General features: G+C 49.3%; 1 protein-coding gene across 1 annotated transcript in view; it reads left to right on the forward strand.

The window, feature by feature from the left end:
* The window catches only part of nup155 (nucleoporin 155), a 239580-nt gene that overhangs the window by 61461 nt on the left and 161920 nt on the right, over positions 1–16199 (forward strand). Inside the window, exons 11-14 of the mRNA XM_067978489.1 lie at positions 3875–4027; positions 5347–5447; positions 6336–6506; positions 7813–7923. Coding sequence (XP_067834590.1) covers positions 3875–4027; positions 5347–5447; positions 6336–6506; positions 7813–7923 — 536 coding nt within the window. The remainder of the gene's footprint in view (positions 1–3874; positions 4028–5346; positions 5448–6335; positions 6507–7812; positions 7924–16199) is intronic.

A 16199-nucleotide genomic window follows, 5' to 3' on the forward strand; every position in this document is an offset into this window, starting at 1 on the left:
CCTCCTCGTCTGAGCAGACCCTGTGTATTCGCAGGGCCTGTCCATAGGGGATGGCCACTTTGACGTGGTTAGGGTGGAAGCTGGAAAAGTGGAGCATCGTGAGGTTGTCCGTGGGCTTGCGGTAGAGTGAGGTGCTGAGGTGCCCGTCTTTGATGGAGATTCGTGTGTCCAAGAAAGAAACTGATTCTGAGGAGTAGTCCATGGTGAGCTTGATGGTGGGATGGAACTTGTTGATGTTATCGTGTAGTCTCTTTAGTGATTCCTCGTCGTGGGTCCTTAGAAAGAAAATGTCGTCGATGTATCTGGTGTATAGTGTTGGTTGAAGGTCCTGTGCAGTGAAGAAGTCCTGCTCGAACTTGTGCATGAAAATGTTGGCGTATTGGGTGCAAATTTGGTCCCCATGGCTGTTCCGTGTGTTTGGGTAAAGAACTGGTTATCGAAGGTGAAGACATTGTGATCCAGGATGAAGCGGATGAGTTGTCGGATGGCGTCTGGAGTTTGGCTGTTGTTGGTGTTGAGTACTGAGGCTGTTGCAGTGATGCCGTCATCGTGGGGGATACTGGTGTAGAGTGCTGAGACGTCCATCGTGGTGAGAAGTGTTCCTGGTTCAACTGGTACGTGGGTACTGAGTTTTTGTAGGAAGTCTGTAGTGTCGCGACAGAAGCTGGGGGTTCCCTGTACGATGGGTTTCAGGATGCCCTCGACGTATCCAGAGAGGTTCTCGCACAGGGTTCCATTGCCTGATACGATAGGACGTCCGGGTGTGTTGGCTTTGTGTATCTTTGGGAGGCAGTAGAAGTCTCCCACGCGGGGAGTACGTGGAATGAGAGTGCGTAGGATGCTTTGAAGGTCTGGATCGAAGGTCTTGATCAGTTTGTTGAGCTGGTGGGTGTGTTCTTTGGTCGGGTCTGTGGGTAACCGTCTGTAGTGTTCCTGGTTGTCCAATTGTCGGTATGCTTCTTTGCAATAGTCCGTTCTGTTCTGTATGACGATGGCTCCTCCTTTGTCCGCTGGTTTGATGACGATGTTGCGGTTGGTCTTGAGAGCGTTGATGGCGTTGCGTTGTGCTCGGGTGACATTCTGGACTGTCTTCTGAGTGCGGCTGATGAATCTGGCATTGACGCATTTCCTGACAGCTTGAGCATACATGTCAAGTTGAGGACAGCGACCCTCCGGAGGAGTCCAGTGAGACTCTTTCCTCTTCGGTTGCTGTACCGCGGATCCATCTGTCTGCTGTTCCGGATCGTTGATTGTCTCATTGGGTTCGCTGCTGAAATCTTGGCGTTCGTGGAAGAATTCCCGGACCCTCATTCTCCTGATGAATTCCTCTGTGTCCGCCGCGAGACTAATGGGGTCCATTTTGGTAGTGGGGCAGAAATTGAGCCCTCGGCTGAGAACTTCGATTTCGTCTGGTTGAAGGGTGTGGTCAGACAAATTGACGATAGACTTCCCTGTGGTTGCAACCGTGGTACCGGGGGAGGCTTGGTCGATGCTGGTGGTGATGCCGAGTTTCTCAAGCTTCCTGCTCTTGGTTTTCATGTAGGCAGCGTAGTTCCGTTGCCTCGTCTGTTTGGCGGTATCTCGTAGCTGGTCTGCTGTGTCCTGAGTACAGGTTGAGAGTATGGACTCTATCTTGGTTTCGAGGTTGCGGCGTCTGCTGTAGAGTTGGTGTATGAGATGGTTGCGGAGTGTGCGAGAGGTACGACGGCAGAGTCTCTCGGCGTAATCCGAGTTGTATGTGGACTTGAGTGGTTTTGTGATCTGTAGTCCTTTCGGGATCTTGTCTGCTTTCTTGCAGCTCTGTAAAAACTTGATGTCTGTGTCTATATGCGCGATCTTCTTGGAACCTTTATAAAACACTGGTTCGGCCACAACTGGAGTATTGTGTCCAGTTCTGGGCACCGCATTTTGGGAAAGATGTGAAGGCCTTAGAGAGGGTGCAGAGGAGATTTACTAGAATGATTCCAGGGATGGGAGACTTTAGTTACACGACTAAAGTGGAGAAGCTGGGGTTGTTTTCCTTGGAACAGAGACGGTTGCGAGGAGATTTGATCGAGGTGTTCAAAATCATGAAGGGTCTCGACAGAGTGGATAGAGAGAAACTGTTCCCATTGGTGGAAGGGTCGAGAACCAGAGGACACAGATTTAAGGTGATTGGCAGAAGAGCCAAAGACGACATGAGGATAAACTCTTTTACGCAGCGAGTGGTTAGGATCTGGAATGCACTGCCCGAGGGGGTGATGGAGGCAGATTCAATCATGGCCTTCATTGTGCCCGTGCTTTGAAAGAGCTATCCAGTTAGTCCCATTCCCTTCCTCTTTCCCCGTCGGCCTATAATTTTTTCCCTTCAAGTATTTATCCAATTCCCCTTTGAAAGTTACGATTGAATCTGCTTCCACCGCCCTTCCAGGCAGCACATTCCAGATCATTCCAACTCTGCATAAAAAAAATGTTGCTTCATGTCGCCTCGCTCTTTTGCTGATCACCGTAAATCTTTGTCCTTTGGTTAGAGTCGGCACAGGCACAATGGGCCGAATGGCCTCTTCCCATACTGTAGTTGCTATGATACTCGGATACATAGGAACAGGAATAGGGCATTTAGACCCTTGAGCTTGTTCTGCCATGCAATGAGATCATGCCACTGGAAACAGTTTCTCCTTATTTACTCTGTCAAAACAGTTCATGATTTTGAATACCTCTATCAAACCTCCCCTTAACCTGCCCTGTTCTAAGGAGAACATCCCCTGCTTCTCCAGTGTCTCCACATAACTGAAGTCTCTCATCACAAGAACAGAAGGAATAGGAGCAGGAGTAGGCCATAATGCCCCTCGAGCCTGCTCGTTCTTCCTACCAAAATGCATTTCTTCACACTTCTGTTAAATTTCATCTGCCATGTGTCTGCCTGTTTCACCAGTCTGCCGATGTTCTCCTGAAATCTGTTACTATCCTCCTCATTGTTTACTACATTTCCAAGTTTCATGTAACCTGCAAACTTGGAAATTATACCTTGTATACCCAAGTCCAGGTCATTAATATATCTCAAAGAGCAGTGGTCCTAATACTGACCCCTGGGGAACACCACTGTATACTTCCCTCCAGTCTGACATCAGTGAGTCAAACACAGTTATCCTTTAACAAATCCGTGCTGACTTTCATTTATTTGCCCAGACTTTTCCAAGTGCCAATTTATTTTGTCCTGGATTATTGTCTCTCAAAGTTTCCCCACCGCCGACGTTGGGCTGACTGGCCTGTAATGGCCGGGTTTATCCCTCTCTCCTCTTTTTGAACAGGGGTGTAACAGCGGAGAGTTCAAGAACCAGAGGACATAGATTTACGCTGATTGGCGGAAGGATTCGAGGCGACATGAGGAACAACCTTTTACCCAGAGGGTGGTGGGTGTATGGAATTCGCTGCCCGAATTGGTGGTAGAGGCAGGGACCCTCAACTCTTTTAAAACATACCTGGACCTGCACCTTAAGTGCTGTAACCTGCAGGGCTACGGACCGGGTGCTGGAAGGTGGGGTTAGAATGGGCACCTGGTTGTTCTTCGAGCCGGCGCAGACACGATGGGCCGAATGGCCCCCTTTTGTGCTGTATCTTTTCTATGGTTCTAACATTTGCGCTCCCCCAGTCCTCCGGCACCATCCCCATTATCTTCACCTTGAGCCTCACCTGTGGTGTCCTGTTAGAAAGCTGCAGGATCAGAGGGTATGCGCAGGGCCAGGAGTCGAGACATGGATATGGTATCAGGTGCCCCCGCGACAGGCTGTCAGCGCATGTAGCTGTTACTGAAACTCGAGAGGCTGATGACTGGCAGGGCCCTACACTTATCGTCATCCGGCTGCATTGACTGCTGTGTTTTTCTTGTGTCCAGGTGTCCGACTGTATTTCAGCACCATGCCGTTCAAGCATCCGGCTGCACGGCCCAGCATGCTGGTGCTGGTACACGTCCGTCTGCCGCCAGGATTCTCCGCATCGGCCACGCCACACCGACCCTCCAAAGTCCACAAAGCTCTTTATACCAAAGGTACATACGTCGCAGGGAAAGCTGGAACATTGTCCTGCCAATTCATTATTTCCTCTGCAGAAGATGTTGACTTGTGCGATGTTACGGGAATCAATCTCCCTGTGTCACCTTGCCCAAGGGGACTAGAATACAAGGGGGTAGAAGTTACCCAGCTTTCTACAGCTATATTTATAGCTTTATACAGCGATACAAAGCCCTGGTTAGACCGCACCTGGAGTACTGTGAGCAGTTCTGGGCACCGCACCTTCGGAAGGACATATTGGCCTTGGAGGGAGTGCAGCGTAGGTTTACTAGAATGATACCTGGACTTCAAGGGTTAAATTATGAGGAGAGATTACACAAACTAGGGTTGTATTCCCTAGAATTTAGAAGATTTAGGGGTGATTTGATTGAAGTTTATAAGATATTAAGGGGAACAGATAGGGTGGATAGAGAGAAACTATTTCCGCTGGTTGGGGATTCTAGGACTAGGGGACAACAACAACAACTTGCATTTAGCAAAACGTCCCAAGGTGCTTCACAGGAGCGATTATCAAACAAAATTTGACACCGAGCCACTAAAGGAGATATTAGGACAGGTGACCAAAAGCTTGGTCAAAGACGTACGTTTTAAGGAGCGTCTTAAAGGAGGAGAGAGAGGCAGACAGGTTTAGGGAGGGAATTCCCTAGCCTAAAAATTCCTATAGCCTAAAAATTAGAGCCAGGACTTTGGGAAGTGAAGTTCGGAAACTTCCACAACCAGGGTGGTAGAAGTTTGGAACTCTGTTTCGCAAACTGCAGCTGATGCTCGCTCAATTGTTAATTTTAAATCTGAGCTTGATAGATTTTTGTTAGCCAAAGGTATTAAGGGATATGGGGCTAAGGCGGGTATATGGAGTTAGGTCACAGATCAGCCATGATCTCATTGAATGGCAGAACAGGCTCGAGGGGCTGAATGGCCTACTCCTGTTCCTATGAACGTCTACGAAGCCCAATACTGCCCTCAACCCGCAGTCAGACTCTCCAGCAGTCACTGGGCAAGGATCAGAAACATGAACCCCTGGCTGGTTTCCCCCCTCTACTGGTGCAGCGTGATGGATCTGATTGCAGGGTGCTGCACTGGTGCAGTGAGATGATTCCTGCTCGCGCTGTGCAGCTTGGATTCTGATTGTGACACACATTGCAATGATGCTTTGATAGCGGAATGATTGATTCCCGATTGTAGAGTTCAATTTGGGGGTGCAGCATTGGTGCATTCAATTGGTAGCTCAGTGCAAGCGTGCGACGTGGCTTCCCTGCAGCAATAACAGCTGAACTGATGCCAGTATCTGGTTTTACAGGTGTACTGCTGTTGGCTGCTTCAGAGAACGATGATAATGATGTCCTCTGGTGTATTAACCATGACTCCTTCCCATTCCAGAGACCCCTCATGGAAGTACAGGTGAGACTGACAATGTTAGTGAGGGGTTGCTGATGGGGGTACAGGTGAGACTGACACTGTTAGTGAGAGGTTGCTGATGGGGGTACAGGTGAGACTGACACTGTTAGTGAGAGGTTGCTGATGGGGGTACAGGTGAGACTGACACTGTTAGTGAGAGGTTGCTGATGGGGGTACAGGTGAGACTGACACTGTTAGTGAGAGGTTGCTGATGGGGGTACAGGTGAGACTGACACTGTTAGTGAGAGGTTGCTGATGGGGGTACAGGTGAGACTGACACTGTTAGTGAGGGGTTGCTGATGGGGGTACAGGTGAGACTGACACTGTTAGTGAGGGGTTGCTGATGGGGGTACAGGTGAGACTGACACTGTTAGTGAGGGGTTGCTGATGGGGGTGCAGGTGAGACTGACACTGTTAGTGAGGGGTTGCTGATGGGGGTACAGGTGAGACTGACACTGTTAGTGAGGGGTTACTGATGGGGGTACAGGTGAGACTGACACTGTTAGTGAGGGGTTACTGATGGGGGTACAGGTGAGACTGACAGTGTTAGTGAGAGGTTGCTGATGGGGGTACAGGTGAGACTGACAGTGTTAGTGAGAGGTTACTGATGGGGGTACAGGTGAGACTGACAGTGTTAGTGAGAGGTTGCTGATGGGGGTACAGGTGAGACTGACAGTGTTAGTGAGGGGTTGCTGATGGGGGTACAGGTGAGACTGACAGTGTTAGTGAGAGGTTGCTGATGGGGGTACAGGTGAGACTGACACTGTTAGTGAGGGGTTGCTGATGGGGGTACAGGTGAGACTGACACTGTTAGTGAGGGGTTGCTGATGGGGGTACAGGTGAGAGTTCCAGGCCAGAACTCCTGCTCAGTTGATGCAATTGATTTTCCAGATGACTGCCAACATTGACGGCCACTCCTGGGCCCTCTCCTCCATCGACCACTCTGAGGTTCAAAAGATTGTTACTCCGCTGAACAAGGACCGTGTTCCTCTGACAGACCCTCCGGTTGTGATATTCCAGCACTTTGCACCACCCAAGAGATTTGTACTGCTCACTGCACAGGTAACTGGGCAGCTGTTAGTCAATTGGGGAGTGGGGATGATGTAAAGCTGGGATAATCTCTCTTCCCGCTTCCACACGTTTGTGTTTCTCTCTCTCTCTCTCTCTCTCTCCCTCCCTCTCTCAATAAAAACTCCATGGCAAAAGTGATCCAACCATATCTAACTAGAGACGTTAAGGATAGTATTAGATTAAAAGAAGATGCTTTCAATTGTTAGCGTGGATTTTGGACTGTTGAATTAAAGGCAACGATGAAGTGACTCCGAGTGGTGATTTTTTCCCACAACACAATGTTGCCAAAAAGAGTAGTAAGTCTGAGGGTTGAGAGGGCTTTAGAAATTAGCAAGGGACGACCAAAAAATTGATAAGGGGCAAAATAGAATATAATAGATAAGGTAGATAGTCAAAATCTTTTCCCAAAGGTAGGGGAGTCTATAACGAGGGGGCATAGATTTAAGGTGAGAGGGGAGAGATACAAAAGGGTCCAGAGGGGCAATTTTTTCACTCAAAGGGTGGTGAGTGTCTGGAACGAGCTGCCAGAGGCAGTAGTAGAGGCGGGTACAATTTTGTCTTTTAAAAAGCATTTGGACAGTTACATGGGTAAGATGGGTATAGAGGGATATGGGCCAAGTGCAGGCAATTGGGACTAGCTTAGTGGTATAAACTGGGCGACATGGACATGTTGGGCCGAAGGGCCTGTTTCCATGTTGTAACTTCTATGATTCAATGAAAGTGAACTAGCAAGAAATATAAAAACGGATTGTAAGAGCTTCTACAAGTATGTAAAAAGGAAGAGAGTAGCAAAAGTAAACGTTGGTCCCTTAGAGGCTGAGACAGGAGAAATTATAATGGGGAATAAGGAAATGGCAGAGACGGTAAACAAATATTTGTACCTGTCTTCACAGTAGAAGACACCAAAAACGTACCAGAAATGGTGGGGAACCAAGGGTCTAATGGGAGTGAGGAACTTGAAGCAATTAATATCAGTAAAGAAAAAGTACTGGAGTAATTAATGGGACTAAAAGCCGACAAATCCCCTGGATCTGATGGCCGACATCCCAGGGCTCTAAAAGAGGCGGTTGCAGAGATAGTGGAGGCATTGGTTGTGATCTTCCAAAATTCCCGAGACTCGAGAACAGTCCCAGTGGATTGGAAGGTAGCAAATGTAACCCCGCTATTCAAGAAAAGGAGGGAGAGAAAACAGGGAACGATGGGTCTCTCTCTCTCTCTCTCTCTCCCCCTCTCTCTCTTTCCCCCCCCCCCCCCATGCAGGCCCGATTTCTTGCACTCTCTCACTCTCTCGTTGCAGGGCATCCACTTTTTCCAGAAGCTGCGGCCCGTGGATCAGCTGCGTCACCTCCTTGTGAGCAATGCGGGAGGCGACGGAGAGGAGGTCGAGCGATTCTTCAAACTCCATCGGGTAAGGACCGTGCTGTGTATCGGTCACTGTCCATCGGGTACGGACTGTGCTGTGTATCGGTCACTGTCCATTGGGTACGGACCGTGCTGTGTATCGGTCACTGTCCATCGGGTACGGACTGTGCTGTGTATCGGTCACTGTCCATCGGGTACGGACTGTGCTGTGTATCGGTCACTGTCCATTGGGTACGGACCGTGCTGTGTATCGGTCACTGTCCATCGGGTAAGGACTGTGCTGTGTATCGGTCACTGTCCATCGGGTACGGACTGTGCTGTGTATCGGTCACTGTCCATTGGGTACGGACCGTGCTGTGTATCGGTCACTGTCCATCGGGTAAGGACTGTGCTGTGTATCGGTCACTGTCCATCGGGTACGGACTGTGCTGTGTATCGGTCACTGTCCATCGGGTACGGACTGTGCTGTGTATCGGTCACTGTCCATTGGGTACGGACTGTGCTGTGTATCGGTCACTGTCCATCGGGTACGGACTGTGCTGTGTATCGGTCACTGTCCATTGGGTAAGGACCGTGCTGTGTATCGGTCACTGTCCATTGGGTACGGACTGTGCTGTGTATCGGTCACTGTCCATCGGGTAAGGACCGTGCTGTGTATCGGTCACTGTCCATTGGGTACGGACTGTGCTGTGTATCGGTCACTGTCCATTGGGTAAGGACCGTGCTGTGTATCGGTCACTGTCCATTGGGTACGGACTGTGCTGTGTATCGGTCACTGTCCATCGGGTACGGACCGTGCTGTGTATCGGTCACTGTCCATTGGGTACGGACTGTGCTGTGTATCGGTCACTGTCCATTGGGTACGGACCGTGCTGTGTATCGGTCACTGTCCATTGGGTACGGACCGTGCTGTGTATCGGTCACTGTCCATTGGGTAAGGACCGTGCTGTGTATCGGTCACTGTCCATTGGGTACGGACTGTGCTGTGTATCGGTCACTGTCCATCGGGTACAGACTGTGCTGTGTATCGGTCACTGTCCATCGGGTACGGACCGTGCTGTGTATCGGTCACTGTCCATCGGGTATGGACCGTGCTGTGTATCGGTCACTGTCCATCGGGTACGGACCGTGCTGTGTATCGGTCACTGTCCATCGGGTATGGACCGTGCTGTGTATCGGTCACTGTCCATTGGGTACGGACTGTGCTGTGTATCGGTCACTGTCCATCGGGTACGGACCGTGCTGTGTATCGGTCACTGTCCATCGGGTACGGACTGTGCTGTGTATCGGTCACTGTCCATCGGGTACGGACTGTGCTGTGTATCGGTCACTGTCCATTGGGTAAGGACCGTGCTGTGTATCGGTCACTGTCCATCGGGTACGGACTGTGCTGTGTATCGGTCACTGTCCATTGGGTACGGACTGTGCTGTGTATCGGTCACTGTCCATTGGGTACGGACTGTGCTGTGTATCGGTCACTGTCCATCGGGTACGGACCGTGCTGTGTATCGGTCACTGTCCATCGGGTACGGACTGTGCTGTGTATCGGTCACTGTCCATTGGGTACGGACTGTGCTGTGTATCGGTCACTGTCCATCGGGTACGGACTGTGCTGTGTATCGATCACTGTCCATCGGGTAAGGACCGTGCTGTGTATCGATCACTGTCCATCGGGTAAGGACCGTGCTGTGTATCGGTCACTGTCCATTGGGTACGGACTGTGCTGTGTATCGGTCACTGTCCATCGGGTACGGACTGTGCTGTGTATCGGTCACTGTCCATCGGGTACGGACCGTGCTGTGTATCGGTCACTGTCCATTGGGTACGGACTGTGCTGTGTATCGGTCACTGTCCATCGGGTACGGACTGTGCTGTGTATCGGTCACTGTCCATCGGGTATGGACCGTGCTGTGTATCGGTCACTGTCCATTGGGTACGGACTGTGCTGTGTATCGGTCACTGTCCATTGGGTACGGACTGTGCTGTGTATCGGTCACTGTCCATCGGGTACGGACTGTGCTGTGTATCGGTCACTGTCCATCGGGTACGGACTGTGCTGTGTATCGGTCACTGTCCATCGGGTACGGACTGTGCTGTGTATCGGTCACTGTCCATCGGGTACGGACTGTGCTGTGTATCGGTCACTGTCCATTGGGTACGGACTGTGCTGTGTATCGGTCACTGTCCATCGGGTACGGACCGTGCTGTGTATCGGTCACTGTCCATCGGGTGCGGACCGTGCTGTGTATCGGTCACTGTCCATCGGGTACGGACTGTGCTGTGTATCGGTCACTGTCCATCGGGTACGGACCGTGCTGTGTATCGGTCACTGTCCATCGGGTACGGACTGTGCTGTGTATCGGTCACTGTCCATCGGGTACGGACCGTGCTGTGTATCGGTCACTGTCCATCGGGTACGGACTGTGCTGTGTATCGGTCACTGTCCATCGGGTACATAAGACCACAAGAGATAGGAGCAGGAGTGGGCCATTCGGCCCCTCGAGCCTGCTCCGCCATTCAATGAGATCATGGCTGATCTGATTTTTACCTCAACTCCACTTTCCCGCCCTTTCCCCATATCCTTTGACTCCCTTGCTGATCAAAAATTTATCTAACTCAGCCTTGAATGTATTCAATGACTCAGCCTCCACAGCTTTTTGGGGTAAAGAATTCCAAAGATTCACGACCCTCTGGGAGAAGAAATTCCTCCTCATTTCCGTCTTAAACGGGCGACCCCTTATTCTGAGACTATGCCCCCTAGTTTTAGATTCCCCCATGAGGGGTAACATCCTCTCAGCATCTACCCTATCGAGTCCCCCTCAGAATCTTGTATGTTTCAATAAGATCTCCTCTCATTCTTCTAAACTCCAATGAGTATAGACCCAACCTGTTCAATCTTTCCTCATAAGACAACCCTTCCATACCCAGAATCAACCTAGTGAACCTTCTCTGAACTGCCTCCAATGCAAGTATGTCCTTCCTTAAATAAGGGCACCACAACTGTACACAGTACTCCAGGTGTGGTCTCACCAGCACCCTGTACAGTTTGTAGCATGACTTCCCTGCTTTTATACTCCATCCCCCTCGAAATAAAAGCCAATATTCCGTTTGCCTTCCGGATTATCTGCTGCACCTGTATGTTGACTTTTTGTGTTTCATGTACGAGGACACCCAGATCCCTCTGTACCGCAGTATTTTGTAGTATTTTTCCATTCAAATCATATTTTGCTTTTTTATTTTTTCCTCCCAAAGTGGACGACTTCACATTTTCACACATTATATTCCATCTGCCAAATTTTTGCCCATTCACTTAACCTGTCAATATCCCTTTGCAGACACTTTGTGTCCTCATCACAACTTGCTTTTCCACCTGTCTTTGTATCATCAGCAAATTTGGCCACAAGACACTCTGTTCCTTCATCCAAGTCATTGATATATATTGTAAATAGTTGAAGCCCCAGCACTGAGCCCTGCGGCACCCCACTAGTTACAGATTGCCTTTTTGAAAATGACCCTTTTATCCCGACTCTTTGTTTTCTGTTAGTTAGCCAATCCTCTATCCATGCCAGTACATTACCCCCAACACCATGAGCTCTTATCTTGTGCAGTAATCTTTTATGTGGCACCTTATCGAATGCCTTTTGGAAATCCAAATATACGGCATCCATTGGTTCCCCTTTATCCACCCTGCCCGTTACTTCCTCAAAGAACTCTAATAAATTTGTCAGACATGATTTCCCCTTCATAAAACCATGTCGACTCTCCTTGATTGTATTATGAGTCTCCAAATGTCCTGCTACTACTTCCTTAATAATGGATTCTAGCATTTTCCCAATGACAGATGTTAGGCTAACTGGTCTATAGTTACCTGCTTTCTGTCTCACTCCCTTCTTGAATAGGGGTGTTAAGTTTGCTGTTTTCCAATCCGCTGGGACCTTTCCAGAATCGAGTGAATTCTGGAAGATTACAACCAATGCATCCACTATCTCTGTAGCCACTTCCTTTAAGACCCTCTGATGCAAGCCATCAGGTCCAGGGGACTTGTCAGCCTTTAGACCCATTCGTTTACTGAGTACTTTTTCTCTAGTGATAGTGATTGTTTTTAGTTCCTCCCTCCCCTTTGCCCCTTGATTTTCTACTATTATTGGTATATTATTAGTGTCTTCTACTGTGAAGATACAAAATATCTGTTCAATTCCTCTGCCATTTCCTTGTTTTCCATTATTATTTCCCCAGTCTCATCCTCGAAGGGACCAATGTTTACTTTAGCTACCCTCTTCCTTTTTATATACTTGTAGAAGCTTTTACTGTCAGATTTTATAATTCTTGCTCGTTTACTCTCATCATTTATTTTCTCCCTCTTTATTATTCTTTTAGTCATCCTTTGCTGGTTTTTAAAGTTTTCCCAATTTTCGGGCTTACCAGTAATCTTTGCCACATACGAATTAAGAGCAGGAGTAGGCCATTCGGCCCCTCGAGCCTGTTTGCCATTTGATAAGATCAGGGCTGATCTGATTGTGACCTCAAACCTACTTTCCCGTCTACCTGCTATAACCTTTGACTCCCTTGTTAATCAGGAATCGATCTAACTCAGCCTGAAAAATATTCAATGACCCTGCCTCCACCGCTCTCTGGGGAAGGGAGTTCCACAGACTCATAGAGTCATAGAGTCATACAGCACGGATAGAGGCCCTTCGGCCCATCGTGTCCGCGCCGGCCATCAACCCTGTCTACTCTAATCCCATATTCCAGCATTTGGTCCGTAGCCTTGTATGCTATGGCATTTCAAGTGCTCATCCAAATGCTTCTTGAATGTTGTGAGGGTTCCTGTCTCCACAACCCTTTCAGGCAGTGAGTTCCAGACTCCAACCACCCTCTGGGTGAAAAAGTTCTTTCTCAAATCCCCTCTAAACCTCCCGCCTTTTACCTTGAATCTATGCCCCCTTGTTATAGAACCCTCAACGAAGGGAAAAAGCTCCTTAGTATCCATCCTATCTGTGCCCCTCATAATTTTGTACACCTCAATCATGTCCCCCCTCAGCCTCCTCTGCTCCAAGGAAAACAAACCCAATCTTCCCAGTCTCTCTTCATAGCTGAAGCGCTCCAGCCCTGGTAACATCCTGGTGAATCTCCTCTGCACCCTCTCCAAAGCGATCACATCCTTCCTGTAGTGTGGCGACCAGAACTGCACACAGTACTCCAGCTGTGGCCTAACCAGTGTTTTATACAGCTCCATCATAACCTCCTTGCTCTTATATTCTATGCCTCGGCTAATAAAGGCAAGTATCCCATATGCCTTCTTTACCACCTTATCTACCTGTTCCGCTGCCTTCAGGGATCTGTGAATTTGCACACCAAGATCCCTCTGACCCTCTGTCTTGCCTAGGGTCCTCCCATTCATTGTGTATTCCCTTGCCTCGTTAGTCCCTCCAAAGTGCATCACCTCGCACTTTTGCGGGTTAAATTCCATTTGCCACTGTTCCGCCCATCTGACCAACCCATCTATATCGTCCTGCAGACTGAGGCTATCCTCCTCGCTATTTACCACCCTACCAATCTTTGTATCATCAGCGAACTTACTGATCATACCTTTTACATTCATATCCAAGTCATTAATGTAGACCACAAACAGCAAGGGCCCCAGCACCGATCCCTGTGGTACCCCACTGGCCACAGGCTTCCAGTCACAAAAACAACCTTCGACCATCACCCTCTGCCTTCTGCCACTAAGCCAGTTTTGCATCCAAAGTGCCAAGGCACGACCCTCAGAGAGAAAAAATTTCTCCTCATCTCTTCTCCGTCTGAAACGTTGTATGCTTTTTCTTTTAACCTGATACCATCCTTGACTTCCTTAGTTAGCCATGTGTAAACAATTTTACAACACCAAGTTATAATCCAGCAATTTTATTTTAAATTCACAAGCTTTCGGAGGCTTCCTCCTTCGTCAGGTGAACGTTGTTGGAAATGAAATCCTCGAGATGAAATCGCATTTATAATTCACAGAACAATGCTTGGTGAGTACAGACAGTTTTTTCAACTGTCCGTTGCCAAGGCAATCAGTGTGCAGACAGACAGGTGTTACCTGCCAGGTCTCACAGAATATACAAATCACCAAAAAAAAACCCCAAAACAACAAAAAAAACAGAGATAGGGAGGTAGAAACATAGAAAAGACAGCAACTGACCCGTTATATTAAAAACAGATAACATTTGTTCGCTGGTGGGGTAACGTGTAGTGTGACATGAACCCAAGATCCCGGTTGAGGCCGTCCTCATGGGTGCGGAACTTGGCTATCAATTTCTGCTCGACGATTTTGCGTTGTCGTGTGTCCTGAAGGCCGCCTTGGAGTACGCTTACCCGAAGATCGGTGGCTGAATGTCCTTGACTGCTGAAGTGTTCCCCGACTGGGAGGGAACCCTCCTGTTTGGTGATTGTTGCGCGGTGTCCGTTCATCCGTTGTCGCAGCGTCTGCATGGTCTCGCCAATGTACCATGCTCCGGGGCATCCTTTCCTGCAACGTATGAGGTAGACAAAGTTGGCCGAGTCACAGGAGTATGAGCCATGTACCTGGTGGGTGGTGTCCTCTCGTGTGATGGTGGTATCTGTGTTGATGATCTGGCATGTCTTGCATCTCTGCGGAGTGTGGGATCAGCGATAAAAGGAGGAGGGAGAGAGCGGAGAGTGGGATCAGCGATAAAAGGAGGAGAGAGAGAGCGGAGAGTGGGATCAGTGATAAAAGGAGGAGGGAGAGAGTGGAGAGTGGGATCAGTGATAAAAGGAGGAGAGAGAGAGCAGAGTGTGGGATCAGCGATAAAAGGAGGAGAGAGAGAGCGGAGAGTGGGATCAGCGATAAAAGGAGGAGAGAGAGAGCAGAGTGTGGGATCAGCGATAAAAGGAGGAGAGAGAGAGCGGAGAGTGGGATCAGTGATAAAAGGAGGAGAGAGAGAGCAGAGTGTGGGATCAGTGATAAAAGGAGGAGAGAGAGAGCGGAGAGTGGGATCAGTGATAAAAGGAGGAGAGAGAGAGCGGAGAGTGGGATCAGTGATAAAAGGAGGAGAGAGAGAGCGGAGAGTGGGATCAGTGATAAAAGGAGGAGAGAGAGAGCGGAGAGTGGGATCAGTGATAAAAGGAGGAGAGAGAGAGCGGAGAGTGGGATCAGTGATAAAAGGAGGAGAGAGAGAGCAGAGTGTGGGATCAGCGATAAAAGGAGGAGAGAGAGAGCGGAGAGTGGGATCAGTGATAAAAGGAGGAGAGAGAGAGCAGAGTGTGGGATCAGTGATAAAAGGAGGAGAGAGAGAGCGGAGAGTGGGATCAGTGATAAAAGGAGGAGAGAGAGAGCGGAGAGTGGGATCAGTGATAAAAGGAGGAGAGAGAGAGCGGAGAGTGGGATCAGTGATAAAAGGAGGAGAGAGAGAGCGGAGTGTGGGATCAGTGATAAAAGGAGGAGAGAGAGAGCGGAGAGTGGGATCAGTGATAAAAGGAGGAGAGAGAGAGCGGAGAGTGGGATCAGTGATAAAAGGAGGAGAGAGAGAGCGGAGAGTGGGATCAGCGAAAAAAGAAGGGAAAGAGAGAGCGGAGCGTGGGATCAGTGATAAAAGGAGGAGAGAGAGAGCAGAGTGTGGGATCAGCGATAAAAGGAGGAGAGAGAGAGCGGAGAGTGGGATCAGCGATAAAAGGAGGAGAGAGAGAGCGGAGAGTGGGATCAGCGATAAAAGGAGGAGAGAGAGAGAGCGGAGAGTGGGATCAGTGATAAAAGGAGGAGAGAGAGAGCGGAGAGTGGGATCAGTGATAAAAGGAGGAGGGAGAGAGCGGAGAGTGGGATCAGTGATAAAAGGAGGAGAGAGAGAGCGGAGAGTGGGATCAGTGATAAAAGGAGGAGGGAGAGAGCGGAGAGTGGGATCAGTGATAAAAGGAGGAGAGAGAGCGGAGAGTGGGATCAGTGATAAAAGGAGGAGAGAGAGAGAGCGGAGTGTGGGATCAGTGATAAAAGGAGGAGAGAGAGAGCGGAGAGTGGGATCAGTCATAAAAGGAGGAGAGAGAGAGCGGAGAGTGGGATCAGCGATAAAAGGAGGAGGGAGAGAGTGGAGAGTGGGATCAGTGATAAAAGGAGGAGAGAGAGAGCGGAGAGTGGGATCAGTGATAAAAGGAGGAGAGAGAGAGCGGAGTGTGGGATCAGCGATAAAAGGAGGAGAGAGAGAGCGGAGAGTGGGATCAGTGATAAAAGGAGGAGAGAGAGAGCGGAGAGTGGGATCAGTGATAAAAGGAGGAGAGAGAGAGCGGAGAGTGGGATCAGTGATAAAAGGAGGAGAGAGAGCGGAGAGT

The sequence above is a fragment of the Heptranchias perlo genome, unplaced genomic scaffold (assembly GCF_035084215.1).
Source record: "Heptranchias perlo isolate sHepPer1 unplaced genomic scaffold, sHepPer1.hap1 HAP1_SCAFFOLD_300, whole genome shotgun sequence".
In the NCBI taxonomy this organism is placed as follows: Eukaryota; Metazoa; Chordata; class Chondrichthyes; order Hexanchiformes; family Hexanchidae; genus Heptranchias; species Heptranchias perlo.